The sequence below is a fragment of the Vigna unguiculata genome, chromosome 5 (assembly GCF_037176805.1).
Source record: "Vigna unguiculata cultivar grain cowpea cultivar isolate G323 ecotype 2 chromosome 5, ASM3717680v1, whole genome shotgun sequence".
Classification (NCBI taxonomy): Eukaryota; Viridiplantae; Streptophyta; class Magnoliopsida; order Fabales; family Fabaceae; genus Vigna; species Vigna unguiculata.
In genome coordinates this window covers 45,233,064-45,252,418 of record NC_140796.1, presented here as the reverse complement: position 1 = coordinate 45,252,418, position 19,355 = coordinate 45,233,064, and the positions used below count along the sequence as shown (strand labels likewise).

Sequence of the window (19,355 nt, the reverse complement as noted above, 5' to 3'; positions counted from 1 at the left end):
ATCAGATAATAAAATGCGTAGAACTTTCTATTTTAAAAAATTGAATAGCTGAATTAGATGCATAGTTATAAAAGTCAACACCAAACACGCAAAGAAAAAAGAAAAGTGAGATTCTTACAGTTACACGTCTAAAATTTCACATATATTATACAAGTAATATTGATGTTAAATCAGTGACATGATATTGAAAAACAGAGAACCTATTATGAAGCAACCATGCAAGCATAGTATGATCAATTAGTTCAATGAGATGAAACAAATTTAACTATGTGCTAATTGATTAATGAGATGGGAAAAATTTAGGGGATAGAGGGAATCAAGAAAATGTTCGATTCTAAGGAAGCAAAATGTGAAAATTGAATATGGTGGTTCCTACCGACTTTTATAATTTCATGTATAATAATGAGACAAAAGAATGTTATGATCCGTGTATCTGTCTATCGTACAAGAGCACAAAATTCTACTATACAGGCGCCAGGGTTGCTGCTGCTAAAACTTTGGAAACTGCATGGAGGCTAAAGGCAACACAAATCCAACTATAGAGATTTTTTCATGCAATGGAATTAACAGGCACAAAGTTACACTTCCTACTTTACGGAAATAAAATTTCTCAAACATCCTAAACTCCTATAGAACACAAACTCAATCAAACTTGAGTATCGGATAGTGAAAACTCATGAATTAACTGGAATGCAGAATGAAGAACTGAGAGGCGGAGGCAAAACACAAACCAGATGTGGTCCAGCAGGCTTGCAGCTTATATTTGCCTCATCAACATCTGGCAACCCTAGTAGGGGAGGGCGAACATAACCAGCCACCAGTGGCATGCATAATACTGAGATAACAATTCTTGCGCCTGACATGACCAGAACGAAATCCAAATATCAACAAAGGCATAGCACATTGCAAGTCATTCAACACTGGAAAATATGTTTCTCAGTTACTGAAAACAATAATTTTCTAAACAATCAATGGACTCAAGTACCTTGTTTTGTGGACAGAGATGCGTATCCTCTTTTCCTCCCGGCTATCATCCAATTTCCAGAATTTGCCTTTACCTCATATAGCACCTCATCCTGTCAAAATTAAAAACAAACGGCATCAAACAGAATACATAAGAGTTGAAGATCGCACAATAATCTCAGTATTTATACAAATTCAGACACCATATATTAAACCAAAGTTTCCTCTCTTGTTTCTCCAAATAAAAGCATAGAGCATGTTGACATCATTCTATAATAATAACCATGCATGCTTAGTGGTTGAGGAAAGAAATTGTTGAGGGAGTAATAGGAAGAGGTGAAATATATTACTATATTTGGAAGATTGGAGAGGATATCGTGGAAGGAACCAATAAAGGGAGTTTTTCTTTTTCCGACGGGACCATTAGAATTGATGCAAAAAAATATGAGTAAATGGAAGGTTTGTATTTGTACAAATAACTTGTCTTTCTTGCATTGTTTGCTGTTCCCTGACAACGTAATTATAACATCTGTATTGGCTCAGTTGTTTCACAATAGAGGGCAAAATATAACCCCCCTAAATAACCAGTTCTAGTTATTTGTTTAATGAGAAAAGTGCCTCTAATTTTTGTTGAGATTTTTTAAGGAAATTTTAGATTTTCTTCAGTCAAGATATTTTACGAAACTTCAGATATTATTCAAATTGGTTTTAATTAAGTATATTGGTTGCATCTTGGTTTTATTACTAGCACATCAATCCCACAATCTCATGGACTTGTTTCCTAGAATAGACTATGCTTGTTTCCAAAATTATCCAATCAATGCATGTGTGTGTATATATATTTATATATAAGATGTATGTAATGAGACTGAATAAGAAAGAAATTATTTTTTTCTAATTTTGAGATGGTAGTAGATCCCCTGATCCTTAGGAGCCACTTATCGTGTAGTTTACTTGCAGCCTTCATTGTTGTGGAAACCCTAAAGCGCAGCCTTGCTGCGCCTCTCTAGTTCCTATTGCAGCCTTCATTGCTACCCCACCATCAAGCAGGTTACGAACTTTCTTGTTGCGCCTCTTTGGTCTCTATTGTAGCCTTCATTGTTGCACCTCTGATCACAATCATAATGGTTGAAATGGAAAATGGTGACAAGCCTCACAATGCAGGAGAATTACATACTGTTCATTCAGCCTATTGACTATCTTCATTGGTGAGGGCAGGAAACAAAATATAGTAGCAAGATTTAGTGTGGAAGTAAAATAGAGTTATTTATAGATAAAAAATGTACCCGCGACTTTTGGGGAGACTTATTTATCTATCTCACACACTAGATCAGGTTTTGCTTTTGCTATTAGTCTAGTCAATCAATTTATGCATCAACAAAGGTAGCACATTTACAGGCTACTCATAGGATTGCCCGGTATTTAAAAGGATACCAGAAAGAGGAATTTTGTGCAAAAAATAAAACAAGAATGTCAGTCTTGAGATATATATATTGATATTGATTATGCAAGTTCAATTAGGGATAGGTGGTCAACTATTGGATATTGCAGTTTCCTTGCTAAAAACCTAGTAACTTAGAAGAGTAAAAAACAAAGTGTGGTAGCTAGATCCAGTGCCAAAGCAGAATTTTGAGCAATGACTCAAGGAATGTGAATTATTATGACTGAAGATTTGAGGATAAAGTGGGATGAACCTATGAGATTATATTGTGACTAAATCTGCAATTGGCATAGCTCATAACCTTGTACAGTATGATAGAACTAAATACATTGAAGTAGAGATACACTTTATCAAAGAAAAGCTTGACGGTGGCTTGATTTGCACCCCATATGTGTCTACTCAAGGAAAGCTTGCAGACATACTTACCAAGGGGCTGAGCAGCAGTAACATTGAGAAAATTATATCCAAGCTGGGAATGGAGAACATTTATTCACCAGCTTGAGAGGGAGTATTGAGACATTTTAGGAAGTTTTAGATTTTAATTTGTAAAAGATACTTTAGGAAGCTTCAAATTTTATTCCTATTAGATTTTTAATTCTATATATTGGTTGTATCTTGGTTTTATTACTAGCATATCAATCCCATAATCTCAAGGATTTGTTTCCTAAGATAAGTTGTGCTGGTCTCCTAAATTATGTAATCAATGTATGTATGTATGTGTGTGTGTGTGTGTGTGTGTGTGTGTGTGTGTATATATATATATATATATATATATATATATATATATATATATATATATATATATATATTGATACTAAATAAGAGAGAAGTTATTCTTATAATTTGGAGAATTTTCTGTCCTGTCTCAATTTGTTCGCAAAATTAAGGTCCCTAGATGGTGCAAAAAATATCAAATACTCAAATAAGTAGTGTCTGTATCTTCATTTGGCAGTGACACCAAACGTAACAACACATAAATAAGTTGAAGTTGGCTATTTCAAAAGGGCAGCACCAGACAAATAGAACACCATAAAAATGCAGAATTGAAATGGTATCAAAATTGTTCTCTGTTTATTTGAACTTACATTATGTTTAGAAACTCCTTCCTTGTCCAAATCCTTTAACCTTTCCACTCTCCATTGCATCTTAACTAGTTGTCCAACTCTCAGGCCATCTGAAGGGAGAGGAAGAAAACCAACAGCTAGGCAAGGATCAAGCACAGGCCTTTGCAAAGTGATTGCACTCCTGAAGATTAACTCTTGTCTGGCATCATCAACTCCAATAGATTCATTCATGACAGGAGGGTGGGCCCCAATTGTTCTACTACCAGAAATTCCGTATTTGATATTTAATATGCTTTCTGGTTGCTTCCTTGCTTCTGTATTTTGTTTTGAAAAATCAAATCAGCTTATTAACTGCATAAACCAAGCTATAATAATTTTCACAAGTACTCTTACTGGGACAAATTATAAAAACAGGTAAATCCAAATATCACTCAGCTTGAAAATTTTGAACTTGTCAAGGCCTCAGAAAATAAAGAATGTCATAATGCTTTAATGTATCTATAGTATAACATTCTATTCACATGCCACCTATGCTTAATGAGTAAAACCACACAAGGAAAAACATAATAAAATAAAAATATGACCATTAAGGTAGTAATATAATCAAAATCACTAATCAATTGTGCCTGCGGAACTAACAAACACTACAAATCAAACCATTAGGCTTTGTTTGGTTTGACGGACGAGAGGGGAGGAGAAGAGATAGGAGGGGAGAGGTTTTAATTAGATACATATTTAGTTGAGGAGGAGAATGGAGGGGAGAGGTTTTAATTAGATGCATATTTGGTTGAGGAGGAGAGGAATGGAGGTAGTCCTTTTCTTGTTTGGCTCACAAGTGGAGGGAAGAACTTTACCTTCATACCATTATAACTCTGGATTCAAAAGATAAATAAAGTTACTTTTTTCAATACACTTGAAATTTTTCAAATCACCTCCCCTCCAAATGCCCCAAATATTGGAGGAGAGAAAACAGTAAGATTAGGAAGGGTTTTGCTGCCTTCCTCTGTCCTTTTAAAAATTGAACCAAACACGCAAGTTTCAAAAAAACTCCTTGCCATTTCCCCCAAACCAAATAATATTTTAGTGTTTAACAAAGACTACATGTTAAAGATACAAGAACAAAGTCCTCAAACACATTTGTCGCCTGTTAAGAAAGATCAATATTGAATTTCAAAAGAAAAAGAAATATTAGTAGAGTCATTGACTGCTGCAATTGGCCACAAATTATTAAACTTGGAATAGAATAAATCAACAAATCAGAAACCTCTGAAAATGGGTGGGATTGCAGTTCCCAAATTCTGCGGTGATTAATCAGTGCATTTATCAAATTATTTGGTGTAAGAAAATTAAAAGCAACAATAACATCATTTCAGTGACCTCCCCAACGAAATGAAATTACCTTCTGCATTTGTTTTGTCTAGGCAGATACTAAACAAAATTCCTGCTTTGGAAGTGGGAGATATGACTAGCGGGAAGAAACTTGAATTAGCTCTACCCTCAGTTTGTCCAGTATGAACAAATCCATCTTGAAGATCAAGCCATGCATCATATACAGTCAGTGTAGCCTTTACTTCAGAGTGAAGTATTACCTGGAAGTCATGTGAAAATTTGCATACTTTATCAATGAAAAATAATACTATAAACTCAGAATTTTAGTGGTTAACGGTGTCCATGAGAAAATATTATTGTTATATCTTTGTACAGCTATATAGGAATCTTCATACAAGTAGAAAGCTCATAATATTAGCAGTTGAATGTTGTCATAAAGAATAGACCATCCAAAAGCTTAAGCAATCTCGGAAGGAAAATGAATGATTTATATATAACACATGGACTTGAAACATGGACAGTGCTCAAGTCTACAACAACTTCGTCAGAAATTTTATTTAGAACAATGCAGGAAGGTTATGCAAGAAGGTTATGGAGGATGTGATAACGTGTCAAACCAATCATTCCAAAATTTAACTTTTTTGGTGGAGCACCAAATGGTTTTATAACAAATCAACAATGGTTTGATTGAAGCATCTTATAATGGAATGGAAACCTTGTCATTGACCTTACAGAACTACTACACTTTTCACAAATCAACCATTCCAAAAGCATGAGTGTCTATGTTTCACGAATTAATAGTTCAATCCCAGAAATGTAATATTCCCATGTTTGTTATAACTATTGAAAATTATTCCCAAGATTGTCTATTCCTGGGAAAGTTGTAACTTATATTTTTACTGTGTTTTTCTACAGTTTCATTCCCATGGAGAGGAGTGGGAAAGCAATACTCCCTTGGGAATACTGGAAGTTATTTTTAACACACCTGTAGCATTCATTTTTGCCTTATTTTATTTAAATTTTTTAAAATTATTAAGGTATTGCTTGGAATATCAAAATGTAACCCATGTTTTTATATATACCCAAAAATAACATTCCTAATTACAATACTTTTGGAAATGTGATTCCTGGGAATATAATATGATACCATCCCCTAAGTTGTTAGGTAAAGGTCCATGAATGGTTTTATAATGACATATTTAACATACCATGCCATGCAAGAGCCCTTTGGGCTTGAATTGTGGACAAAGCACAGGCCTTCAACATTGTGCTTAAATTCAATTTCTTATTAGAAAATGGAAACAACAATGATCAGTTTCCAGACAACTTGGACGTAGACTCTCTGATATCATGTAATTAACCAACTGTATTACAAGCTTAATTTGTTAGGTCTTAAATAAGCATTTAACAGCTATTTGCAAAAAAAAAAAAAAAAAAAAAAAAAAACGAGCTGAAAGTACACATTCTTTTATGATGGCTAAGTAATATGAAAACACCTTGAGCTTTACATATTCCAAATAAGGTCATATTAGGCATCATGACCTTGAGATTTACATATTCAATCTATCTTTCATTTTTCTCTCTCTGCAGGTAGCAATCAAAGTTAGTCCAAATCAAAAATAGGCAATGGATTTATTATTTCCAATTTTTGGCACAAAAAGCTATGAAAGGGACTATTTTATGCTTTGATTCCCGTTATTTTTTTAATTCAAGATTGTTAATGCTATTTTTTTCTTATTAGCATATCGTTCATAATCAAGTTTAATTAAATAATTATGAAAATAAATATGCATACCTGCAGAAGCAGGGTGCCATCATTGCATTTATCAGTAACACGTGTCCTCACATAGAAAGGATCTGTAAAATGCACTGCTAGGGTCCTGGATATCAAGGTAAGAGACTATTATGCAACCAATGGCAGAGTATCTAAAAGTCATACGCATGACATGTAAAATTCAACGGCTGTATGATATATTATGTTGATTCAAACATAAGGATGAAGGAAAATGGAAAAACCTTTCAAATATCTGATTGTGGAATGCTCCAAATTCAAGTTTCAGAGCTATTGTTCTCATTCCATCTACAATACTTTCTCTCCTTGTTGTGGCTGGAAAGAGAAAACAAAATCAGTACATTTGAAAAGGGTATGTATGGATCCATCAAAACTTGTCACCATATTAACCTGAAGAAGATCCTCTGCTAAGTGTGTCACCGATGGCACGTACCAGAACCCAAAGAATAGAAGGATTGTCACTTGCCCAATTCGGAAATTCTATTTTGCCATCATTAAGACTTAAGCGTTCAAAATTTTTATCACAATTTACTTGAGCACAGTCATTCTGCAGCTGGTCATCTTTATTCTGTGATACACCAGCATAGCTTTCCATCTCAATTACATGTGACTCTTTAATCTCCAACCCTGGACCAGTATCGATATGCAAGACAGCAGCTTTGAGGGAGTATTTTACTGGTCGAACTAAAATGCCAACCCATTGGTGTTCATTTATCAACAAAGCAGATGAAACAGCAGCATCAAGATCAACAAGAGCTCTAGGTTTGAAAACCTAAAGAAAAAGACAAAAAGGCAATATTAGGTAATTAACCTTTTTTTTGTCACCGAAAAGATAAAGAGCACTACTGAAAACAAATGGTAGATTGTAATTACCAGAAACCAATATAACATCAATTTAAGTTCAAGTCATGTACTGATCAAGAGGAGAACAGGAAGGAAGTAAACTAAAAAGAATAGAAAATCCCTATCTTCTATTGAACAGTCACACTCCATTACTTTTTTCATCTTGCTAAAAGTATACCTTCAAAATGGGTTTAGCTGGCTTTTCATAACTCATAAAATCATCACTATCTGCAGGACCAACTTTTGAAAAACTGTGAGATCTAAACCTCAACTCTCCAATCTGTCCAGTGAGAACTCCAAGAACATAAGATCCTGGTTTCTGAGGTGGTAGATCTAAGGTAATGGTATTCCGACCAGGGTGTAACACAACAGCTGTAGAACTCTTCAATGCCTAAAACAATTTAAATAAATGAGTTAATCATTAAAAGCTATATACTTCTCATACTATAATTGAAAAGAGTAAATAGCTCCTAACAACAAATACCTTTAAACCGTCATCAGTATTATATGTTGCATTTAATGTTAGAGTGATTGAATTAAGAGTTATATCATCTGGAAACCCACTCCATACAGTTACAGAAAGGATACCGGGATCTCTATCACATAACTCCAAAGGAGGCCCAGGGTTTCCAGAAAATGTTACTAATGACGATACATCAAGATGTATAGGGTCCTTCATTTCACTATGAGCAAGACGGATGACTTCTGACTGAAAGGCTTGGCGCTCCTTGGTCAAAAATAATCCTTCATCAAGAGAAAGTAACCTCACACAAGATAATAAGTAGCCAGCTCGATCATTTATCATCTTCTGACACTCAGCTAAATTGGGAAGAACCTCAGCCAACAAATCCTGCCATCCTTCACCAGCATACAGTGCACAAACCTTCTCATATGACTCTGCAGCTTGGTCAAAATTCCCATGCTTAAAAGCGACAGCTGCTATCTCACCATCAAGGACAACACCATGTCTTTTCCACCAAGAACGATGGTAATTGTCAGCAGCTCCTTTAGTTAGCTCTAAATATTTTTTCTGCCCACAACCAAGATACATATTACTCATTTATTCAAGAGGTAAACTATTAACGAACATGTTTACAAGTATTCAAGGAGCATTCAGTAGGAGGAAAATGTAAAACACAATCAGAGATGTGGATAAATTATCAGAAACTATCAAAGAGGGATCTTAGAAAGTAATTTCATTGAACTTGTACTATGCATCACACTAAGACGATACCTCAAATTCTTCAGATGATGATAAAGATTTCCACAGTTCTGGACTAGAAATGGTTTGCTTCAAAGCATGCTCAGCCGCAATAAAAATCTCAGCAAGCCTCATTGGTCGGTCAATTGAACTATCAAAGTTTCCTGGTGAAGAATTTGTACGTGTCATGGAATTTGGAGGTGCTTTGTGTGGTGACATTCTTGTGGATGCATCGAAACCTGATCTGTCAGCATACAAATCAGATTGATAAAAAAACCCGAATTGTAATAGGAAAAATATAGGATTTCTGACCAAGACGTGAAAAAGGAATCCATTTGTAACAAAATATATTGCATTTTATTACCCATCCATTGGACCCTGACGATTGTCAAACATTTCAGACACGCTTCCAGCTGAAAGTGAGGCCCTGCGCCTGTTGGCCTCTCGCAGAAGAACAGTAGGTTCAAGGGGCAGGGGTTTCCTCTGGATACCAAAGTGCTTGGTTCTGGAAGTTGTTTGGAGAATAAGCTACAAATATATAATCATATTATTTAAGGTAAAATATGATGGGTATAAATCTAGGGAAACAAATAATAATAATAATAATAATAATAATAATAATAGTAATAAAACATACAACATAAACTCAACTCAACCCATTTCCTATGTAAATTTGATCTCACTATTTCAAGTGAGATTCTAATTCTACTACAAGAAATCGTTAGGATGCTCCAACTAGGGTGAGGGCAGAAGGGGGAGGGATTATAGACAATAACAAAACTGGCATATGTGGCAACTTTTGTGGGAAGTATCGTGAGTCTGCAGAACAAGGGAAGAAAGGGGAAATGAGAGACGGTAGAGTAACTGGTTGGGTAGAATATTTTCTCTATCAGGCCACAGTAAATTCAGTTCCCATGAAAGAAATAATCAATTTTTTCTACTTCTAGTTAAAAAAAATATTTTCAATTTATAATACAGGAATAAAAGAAATGACAAAAAGCCTTGAACCAAAAATTAAGTGAACATTTTTACAAAAAGAAAATGGGTTTGAAACAGTTGCATGAAAAGCATAGCCATATGTTGTTAATTGGTGCCTTCGGCTGGTGCAAAATATGTGGGCTCATAGGGCAATATCTTTCAATTCCAATAACCTGTGAAATGTTGACTGATGGAGGCCAGACAGACCAGTTTAGAAAAACATCATGACTGCTAAAAATTACTTTGTATGATTCAAATCAACTTCGATGCGAAGATTCTAAAAACTTTTATGTTGGCTATTGGCTGCATCATACAACCCTCCTCTATTTTATACACATGGAACTATGCACCACACATGTACTGGGTCAGGCGAGACAAATTCCAAATTAAGATCCTTTTTCATACCACACCAGTTGGTATAATAGTGAATGTCCAGGAGTGAACAAATTTTTTTGTTAATTATACTTTCTGTTGGGTGACAATCTGGTAAATTGTGAAGTCATTCCCATGATTATGACTACAATACCTTTTCTTTCTCAAGCACCTCCACAGATGAGTCACCAGGAACTGAAGGCCAGACAGCTGGCTTAGGCCATGGTAGCAAGCTGAGGGAAGCACTGCTCAAAGGGAAAGAAACAACTATTAAACCAGAAACAGGGAACACTATACCAACTATGATGTAACTAATCATGCACTACACAATCAATGAAAGGAATACAGCATGATCTGATGAAGAAAATGCAAAAGAAAATGTTGATCTGCAATCACAAAAAGATGTACCTGTTGACAGGACTTCTTTCTATATCAGTTCCATACCCAATTAAATAGGCAAGCCTCATGAACTGCCAAGATATATAACATTTAGAAAGCAGTTCTTGTTAACAATGGTATGGAACACAATATCAATGTAGTTGATAATCAACATGGCAGACTAAACGAGGATGAAAAAGATGACGTTGATTCAACTCCATTTCTAAATGGTGCATTTTTGTCATTGGAGTTGTCTCATTTGAAGACTGCATCAAAACAAAATAGATATCCAGTCTATTTACCAACTTCATGAGAATCCTACCTTAACTCTAGCTAGAGAGTATAGGTCCCCCAGAAGACGAAAAAACTCCTTCTCTATATCAGGCGCCACATTTCCATCAGTATAATTTGAAGTGGTTGCTTTAATTAAAGACATGCAAGCAGTTGCTACCCAGACTTCACGCATACAAAATGGCAGAATCCGCTGAAAAGAAATATCATAATGAAGTCAAAATGTGAGAAACAAAAAAATTATACAACTCAAACTGGAATAATATAGTAATATAGACACGTGAAGAGAGCATTTGATCAAATACAGTAAATCAAATACCTCATGCAAGGACAATGATTTAGAGAAGCTTATTATGAATGAATAGCCTCGTGTTGCAGCCTCAATGGGACGATGTAGCTTGAATAAGAGCTGCAAAATGACAGTAATTTAGTAAGCCACATAATTCAGTTAAAAGGATGGTTACTTGCAGTATAGTACCTGAACACAAAATGTCAATGACAACACAAACAGATAGTCGTTAAAAAGGCTTTGGATATTACAATTTTTGGAGCACAAACATCTCTAAATCAGTGACAAAGACCAAATAGATTAAACTTTAGGAATTGTTGAATGGATTAGTGACAAACCAGGTCATGGAGGATGGTACTGCACTAACACCATGTTGATAAGAAATCGGGAATAATGAATTTTTTGTGTTGTGTACATACATGAGTATCCTTATTTATAAAGAAGAGTACTGCACTACCAATTTTTCGTGTTTTCATGCAAATTATTTTATATTTATTTTAATTGAATGCAAAAGGTAAAATTCAGTCTGATCTATAAATTGCATCTTAAACAATGTTTTCAAAACCAAATTGGTCATTAGACCAGTTAAGATGGTTCAATCGGTGGGTCAAACCAATATTAATAAAACTATTTTAATAATTAAAAACACGCTAAATGATGTCAAAAAATATATAATATCATAATTTTATCTTGCTCAAAACTAAATAAAACTTAAATTTATGGGTTCTTTGCATTTAAAATGCATAAAAAGTTTAAATAAATATGCATATCATCTAAACTGTAAGAAAAAAGTTAAAATTGTAATTTATTATTATCTTTTGTTGAACCGGATTTTTACTAGTTTGACACTGATTCTGTACATCACCAGTTGTGCACCACAACCGAACTAGACTAGAGACTGATTTTCAGTATAACCAGCGGTCCAATTTTGAGAACCATGATCTTAAATCATATATATCATAAATAATACAAGCAAAGAAGCAGCTAAGCTTACAAACAGCAAAGAAGACATTAGAGCAAAATCAATCTAAATTTGTTTTACAACTAAGCTGCTAACATGTTTAGCATTATATAAGTGTTCTGGCCAGGGCAAACCTTTGATTGACATGCAAACAGATACTGTCTGAATTCAAACTCCCTAAACGAGTCCTCTTGAACCATCTGTGTCAATGGTTTATTTATTGGATTAAGCAATGCTGCCTGATCATCACCATGATCAGCCCCTCCAAAATCTCTCTGCTTTCCAGTCATGTTAACTGCATTCATTTCAGTCATTTGAATCAATTTTCATTGTTCACAGGAGACTATCTGTTAGACACAAGATTTAATGTTCCCGTGAAGGGGGTTTATAAAGAACAAAATTGTCAATCTAAAAACATCAACTTTATTTGGCTACAACAACAGAGAAAGAAACTAAGCATCAAGCACCTGTTTCAAGATAGCAGAGTTCCAGCTCATCATATTCCCGTAACGCATCATCATGAAGGTGAGCCATTTCAAACATAAAAGCCAAGCTTTCCTGAGCACAGAATACAAATTTATTTAAAGACCCCAAAAGCTCCCAGAATTAGCAGAAAGGGGTAACTTATAAAGAACAACAAAGGTTGGACTTTCATACGTCAAAATCATTTATTGCACTTTTAAGTATAATTCATCAAAATAGCATTAACCTTTAGAATAAAAAAATTGCAGAAGTTCCAGACTGGCATGAGGCGCTGTTCACTGAGCTTTCGTATTTCATCCTCATAAAATTGTACACGTCTATCCAGGGTATTTCTAATGCATTCCATTATCTTTGATTCTAGATCCTCCCAAAAGTTTGCTTCAGGAAAATGCATGTCATATTTGCAACATCTAGATGAGGAAGCAACCATGTTAAAAGCATCAAATGAGAAGGAAATAAAATTGTCAATAAAAAGGGAAGAAAATTAAGTTGTGTCATTAATGCAATTAAACTAAATATTAAACATAAACTTGAATAATAAATCTTTTATCTTTCTCAATTGTTATTATTTCTGTTTGGTAACTATCACAGTGTTTTTTCCTAACTCTACCATAAAAAGTCTCAACCACTTGCATGTATAATGTTAACAGATGATTCCATAATATTTATTTATGAAAGAAATAAGAAAACGTATCAAATAATCCTATTGAAAGAAAGTATAAGAGTGAACCTTGAAGCTAAATTCCAAGCACCACTTTTGCTTTCTATATCGACACATCAAGTTCATACTAACCAAAACAATAAACAATTAAATAGTTTAAATTCCTATGTGTTGATCATATTCTGTAATATATATCAAAAGGTTGATAAAACATATTGAGTTGTAAAGAATATCAGCAAACTATCAACAAAACATTCAAACTTCCATTGGAGAAGGGAAGAGCTCACTTGTTGCAAGTCTAATTTGTCAGGTTACCTTTCTCTTCTTTTGGTATTAAACTCAACTTCAAGTCTAGCATATACTTTCTTCGCCATTTTGTTTGCCTGATCATTTGCTGGATGAGCTTTTGATACAAATACAATGAACCACTCCCTTTCATCATTTTGGACAATTAATTTCAAACGAGGTTTAAGGATATTTTTGAACTCATCTAGATCCTGGGAATAAAATTAAGAGTTAAACTACACAATAGATCCCACAACTGAATCAATAACTGAAAGGATTATACACCAAAAACCTATTAAAACCATGAAATTAAGCTCTTATAATGTTTTCTGCATCAGATTATCAATACATACTGTTATTCGAAGAACTCCCAAAAACATGTAAAAAACATCAGCATTCTTTTAACAAGCAAGAAAACTAACCACAATCAGGCTAATTCAACATGATAGTTATACACCAAGTATAGATCAACCTATGAAATAAAACTCCTTAATGAATTTCGTCAGCAGATTAACAATAATTTCTGTTCCAACATTTGAAAAAACTTCCAAAACAGGTAAAAAGTGATCAGAATTGTTTTTCACAAGAAAGGAAACTAGCAACACATCAGGGCATCATCAAGCTAATTCAACAGAACCAACAAGAAATAACATTTAAAATTCAATCTTAATGCCAACAAAAGTTACAAATAGTGAGCAGGAAATGTGTGCAGAAACAAACCTAGTCAAATCCAATGAATTAAAATGGATGCATTGTAGCAACTATCTGAAGACTGGACATTTTAAATAAAAAAGGATGCCATGCAACTTATTTATAATCATAGAAGCTAAAGAAGTCAGGTGCAAATCCAAAATGTTGTTTTTCCGAAATCACTTCACATTAAAGTTCATTGGAAATTGAAGCTTGGACAAAGAATACATACATCACCTTGTGCTAAAACAATATAGCTACTAGAAAGGATTAACAAGCACCAAATGTCAGCTCCCCTAATTAAAAAGGTTGCATACCATGTAAGAAATCAGTCATCTAAACTAAAAGCTCAAAAGTTAAGTACAAGCCCAAGAATGTATCTAAAACAGACATAATACTATATATGAAAACAGATTTTTTTTTCCAATAGGAAAGGGATAAATCATTGCAAATTCTTATTATCAAAAGTAAAAATAAAAGTAACTTTCTATGTAATCAGTTTTATCAAATGTATTTTGTCTTGAAAATTCATTTCACTCCAATTGGCAGATCCATGAGCTCCCAAGTTTGGTCTTTTTCTAGTGAACTTATTCTATTGTCCAAAACCTTCCTCCATTTATCATGCTCCACAACTTCAAGAAACAAAGCTGGATCATCACTCATAATGTTTTGTACCATGTAGGTTTATGCTTCTACACTCAACCCCTCACCACTCACAAATCCTTCCATCCAAGCTAGTGTCCTTCTTCTTCTTTCAATTGCCTTTACATGTGAATTCTTACTTCATTATTAGCATTATTATCCTTCATATAATTTTCATTACTAGCATCACTACCCCTCACATTATCTTCACTAGCATTACCAAATTCTTCATCTTCCTCTAAATCATCACCATTACTCTCCCTCACTTTCCTCACCATTGAAACCATCATTACCCCAAACCAATTTTGCTTCTATTTGGTTTTTATAATTTCATTCTCAATCTCAACTTTTTTTCTTCCTCAAAAACTACATCCTTACTAATTATTTGTCTTAGGTCAAAAGGACAGTAACCCTTTGACTCATCACTCACACCCAACATGATACAAGGAAAACTATTATCATCAATTTGACCTCTTTTTGTCTCGGGTATGTGCATATGTGCGCAACCACAAGCTTGGAGGTATTCTCCTAAAGGTTTGACTCCGCTCCAAGCTTATTGAGGAGTGATGCTCTTCATAGCAATGTTGGACATCGAATCAACAAGTAAAATGCCCAATTTATAACTTCAGCCTAGAAAGATTTGGGAACCTGTATAGCAAAGAGCACACAACATACGATATTCATCATTGTTCTATTTTTTCTTTCTACAACCCCATTTTGGTGTGGTGTATACGCTCTAATCAATTGTCTATTATTCCACCTTTTTCACAAAAATGATTTGAAATTGAAAGTTAATTATTCTCATTTGTCCGTCCACAAACACTTCACAGATGTTTCTGCTTTATTTTCTACTAATTTCTTGTAAGTCTTGAAACACTCCTAGGCATCTGACTTTTCAAAAAGCAAATATGACTGTAATCATCAATGAAGCACAGGAGATCCCTCTTTCCACTATGTGATATAGGCTCTTCTGGTCTGCAAAAATATGCATGTATGAGATCAAATATCTTATTAGCACACCATTCACTCTTCTCGGGAATAGGATTATGGTGTTGCTTATTGACAAAACAAACTCCACAAGAAACATTTAAGACTTCTAGTTCAGGTAGTCCACACATCATATTTTTTTTGTTTGTAGCGCCTTTAATCCCATATAGCTTAAGTGTCCATACCTTTGATGCCAAAAGTAAGCTAGTTTGAGGAAGTATCCAAACATTCTTGAATAGGGGCACTATTGTTGGAGCTTTCATTGAGAAGAATAAACATATAATTGATACTCATCTTCGTATGTGCAATCAATCTTTTGCTTGGATGATAGATATTACATATTCCATTTTTTATGAAATAGCAAGACCTTTTTCCCGCAACTGCCTCATACTCAACAAGTTGTTTCGAAGCTAAAGAACATAAATTACATCTTGAATAAGAAAAGTAGTTCCATTAATCACCAATCTTACATTGCCTTTTCCAACCACAAACATTGGAGAGTTATTTTCACACTTAACAGAATGCTTATGTTCTTCTACCATGTTAGAGAACATTCCTCTGTCTCCACACATATGATTAGAACATCAAGAGTTCAAGAACCATGCATCGTTTCTTTTGGCTTTATTTTCTTCTACAAAAGCCATCAAAAGAAGCTCCTCTTCTTTGTCCAATTCAACGTAATTCGACTCTTTGTTCCATTTGAGACATTCAAATTGAAAATGTCCCAAATTGTGGCACTTCAAATACTCCTCCTTGGCCTTTGAGAAAGATTGTCTTCATTGCCCACATCCTCAACCCCAATACGCTCCTCTTCCTCTTCTTTGTCCAATTCAACGTAATTTGACTCTTTGTTCCATTTGAGACATTCAAATTGAAAATGTCACAAATTGTGGCACTTCAAATATTCCTCCTTGGCCTTTGAGAAAGATTGTCTTCATTGTCCACATCCTCAACCCCAATATGCTCCTCTTCCTCTTCCCCTTTCTCAACTATTTTCCACCTTGTGTGTTCATTCCCCATCTCTACTACTTCTTTTAAACTTTTGTTCATGAACCACTAGAGAGCTTTGAAGCTCGTCGACCACATTCTTTCTTTCTCTTTTGACTACTCAATCGAAACCACAACATAGGTGAATCTCTCCACCAATTTTTGAAGAATTTTCTCCATCACTTCTGAGTCAAGCATACCTTCTCCATTGCTCCTCATTTTGTTGGCCACTACCATTATTCTAGCCAAATATGAGTAATGGTTTCATATACTTTCATTTCATGAACCTCAAACGCTCTTCTCAAACAATTAAGAACTAACTACTTCACATGATCATTGCACATAAATTTTCAATTTAGGGAATCCCAATCAATATTGGATGTGATATGAAGCCTGTCCGAGGCTTGTTCAAAGATTGATCTATCAATAGCCCGAAAAGGATAATGTTTGACTTTATGATCTTTGTACTGGCATTTCCCAACTGCTGCAACTCTACTTCAATCAACACAACCCCTTCATCGGACTCCTCAAAACTAGTTTCAACCAACCTCCCTAGACCATTGGCATGATGAGGAAGATTTTCCATCAACTCACTCTAATAATCATATGTAAGCCATCAAAGTGAGAAATTTTTGCTGAAATCATTGTCACTCGCCTTCGTGTTATGCTCTCTTCTCTCTTAACTAACTTGAAAGGAATAATAAAAAATATATGTAGCTTGAAAAACTGATAGATGATGTTATTGAATCAAAACATGTAACCACAAATATATTTTCTTCCCCTTATTAACAGCCATTTACTCTCTATATTACAACATCAAAAACCTTCTCATCTTCTAATTTATAATAATAACAACAATACTCAATTCTTTCTACTGTAACAGCAAAAACTTCTTCATATCTAACCTAAGTTGTTATTAAAACATGCAATTTTGTACTGCAACCTAAAAAATATAAACTAGAATTCTTGTTACCTCACAGGTGACAAGTACAACTGTTGCATAAGGCTCTCGAAACCAAAATAAAAACTGCTCCTGAGGGAACCGGCTGCGTAGTCTTGAATCAGTAGTTAATATGAACTCGGCTGGCAATGCGTCAACAAAGACAGGGTTCCGCGTCTTGTTATTCAAAGTCGCCCGTTTGAACGGCGAACGCCCCTCAAAAGCAGGTTTGACAGTTGGCCACAAGTCACTCACATCCTCCACTGAGAATCAATTCACAAAGCATCAATATAAAGAAGTCACATGCACACACATTCTCACGCACACATCCAGATCAATAATACTACATCTACTGTTTATTACTGTCTCTGCTTCCACTGCGACTATTCATTGTCAACAATGACAACAGTTGAGACTATTTTTGCAGTTTCCAATGGACCTCGCTCATCTTTACCTTGAAACGATCATCACAATACATTGAAATTGAAATTGAAGTATTCCTAAGTTCGATAATTACAATCAGCAATTATTGAAAATACTAATATCACATAGGCAGAATAATAAATTGCAGTGAAACGCAACTAAAACCCTACACCGCGATCTAAAACTAATACAGAGCTCCTTTAAAGATAAAAACGGAAAGAAACGGAGCGTTTCAATGCGATTGCGAATAGCACAATGCTAGGAAACCACAAGCGAATGCAGAGAGAACGGAGGAGATTGGATCTTCGGTTACAAAGCGATGAGAGGAAGATAGTGATGAAATACCTGAAATGACGAGGCGATCGGAGGTGTTTTTTATTGTCTGGAACTGAGCGAGGAAGTTGGCCATGGTGGATCTGAAGAATTAGGAAAGATCCATGGAAATGAAATCGCGGAGAAAGAGAGAGAAGAGAGCGCGGTGGTGCAGTGAGTGAGAGTGTTGAGTTGGAAGAGCTAGTTTGAGTATGGAGTTCGGAGAGGTCACGGCCCGCAGATCTAGTGCTTCGCGGTGTACACCATCACCGTTCGCACATTTCATCAGACCGTTGCCTCAGCCGTCATGTCACTCTCTATGGATACTTATTTTCTTCCGTGGAAAAATGTTAACTGCACTTTGCTTCTGAGAATCATCAGAGTTAACACCGCGCTCGTTCGCGTATTAACTGTGTATATACAGTATAAAGAATTAGTTTTTTTCTTTAACCAGAGTCTCTTACTTGTTATATTTTAACTTTTTTTGTTCTTTTTCTTCATTGTATTTTAATTTTTAATTTAATGTTATTGTTCTTTTTTTTTTTTATACCGATGTTTTTTCTTGTAAGATAAAATAGAAAACAATCTATCTACACCAAATAGTGAAGCTGTACTATGTTTTAATACATATGTTTTTTATTCAAGAAATAAGTAAATTTTAGTCTTTATAAAAATAATTATTTTTAAAAAAAATCATTGTTTTTTATTTCTAATATATGTAACACCTCATCTAATTAATAACCCTAATTAAAGAATATGTCACACAGAATAATATAGTAAGCGAGGTACTTGAGTATAAATGTTACTCCTTACCGTTATCCCAAAAGAAACGAGGAATGAACTAGGACACACCACCACGATGCCAGTAACAAAGTATAGTGAGGAATCAACAGTATTTCAAAATAAAGGCCAACAACCAGACAATACATGGGTCATAGCCCTAAAAGAGAACCCAGATAAGCGGAATTCAATCTAGATAAGCTATGCAGCGGAACCTCCCTAAAAGAAAACTCAGATAAGCGGAATCCAATCTAGAGCGGAAC

At 34.7% G+C, this 19,355-nt stretch overlaps 1 protein-coding gene across 2 annotated transcripts; it reads right to left on the bottom strand.

Moving 5' to 3' along the window:
* Positions 1-350: 350 nt before the first annotated feature.
* On the bottom strand, positions 351-18,684 carry CLUB (TRAPP II complex TRAPPC10/CLUB). Of its 2 annotated transcripts, XM_028070639.1 has the most exons (21): positions 18,346-18,681; positions 17,611-17,840; positions 13,362-13,543; positions 12,612-12,795; positions 12,370-12,460; positions 12,037-12,197; positions 10,972-11,061; positions 10,684-10,845; positions 10,392-10,453; positions 10,138-10,228; positions 8,998-9,161; positions 8,667-8,877; positions 7,917-8,462; positions 7,611-7,823; positions 6,980-7,361; positions 6,814-6,904; positions 6,593-6,677; positions 4,868-5,057; positions 3,490-3,782; positions 986-1,076; positions 351-856 (listed from the first exon to the last, which is right to left on the bottom strand). In XM_028070639.1, the coding sequence occupies exons 1-21, from the start codon at positions 18,407-18,409 to the stop codon at positions 675-677; spliced, it is 3,765 nt and encodes a 1,254-aa protein (XP_027926440.1). In that variant the 5' UTR covers positions 18,410-18,681; the 3' UTR covers positions 351-674. The 2 variants fall into 2 exon arrangements, with proteins under 2 accessions (XP_027926440.1, XP_027926441.1); XM_028070640.2 differs by lacking the exons at positions 351-856; positions 986-1,076 and adding an exon at positions 1,119-2,072 and having other exon boundaries at positions 18,346-18,684.
* Between the last annotated feature and the right edge of the window lie 671 nt (positions 18,685-19,355).

What these genes read in the sequence shown, in the direction of transcription:
- CLUB (XM_028070639.1), bottom strand. Translation starts at nt 18,409, where the DNA reads ATGGCCAACTTCCTCGCTCAGTTCCAGACAATAAAAAACACCTCCGAT. An exon ending in CACAATCAGATATTTGAAAG is followed by an intron (nt 6,678 to 6,813) that starts GTTTTTCCATTT and finishes CTTGATATCCAG; the next exon opens with GACCCTAGCAGTGCATTTTA. An exon ending in ATCTCTGTCCACAAAACAAG is followed by an intron (nt 857 to 985) that starts GTACTTGAGTCC and finishes TGGTCATGTCAG; the next exon opens with GCGCAAGAATTGTTATCTCA.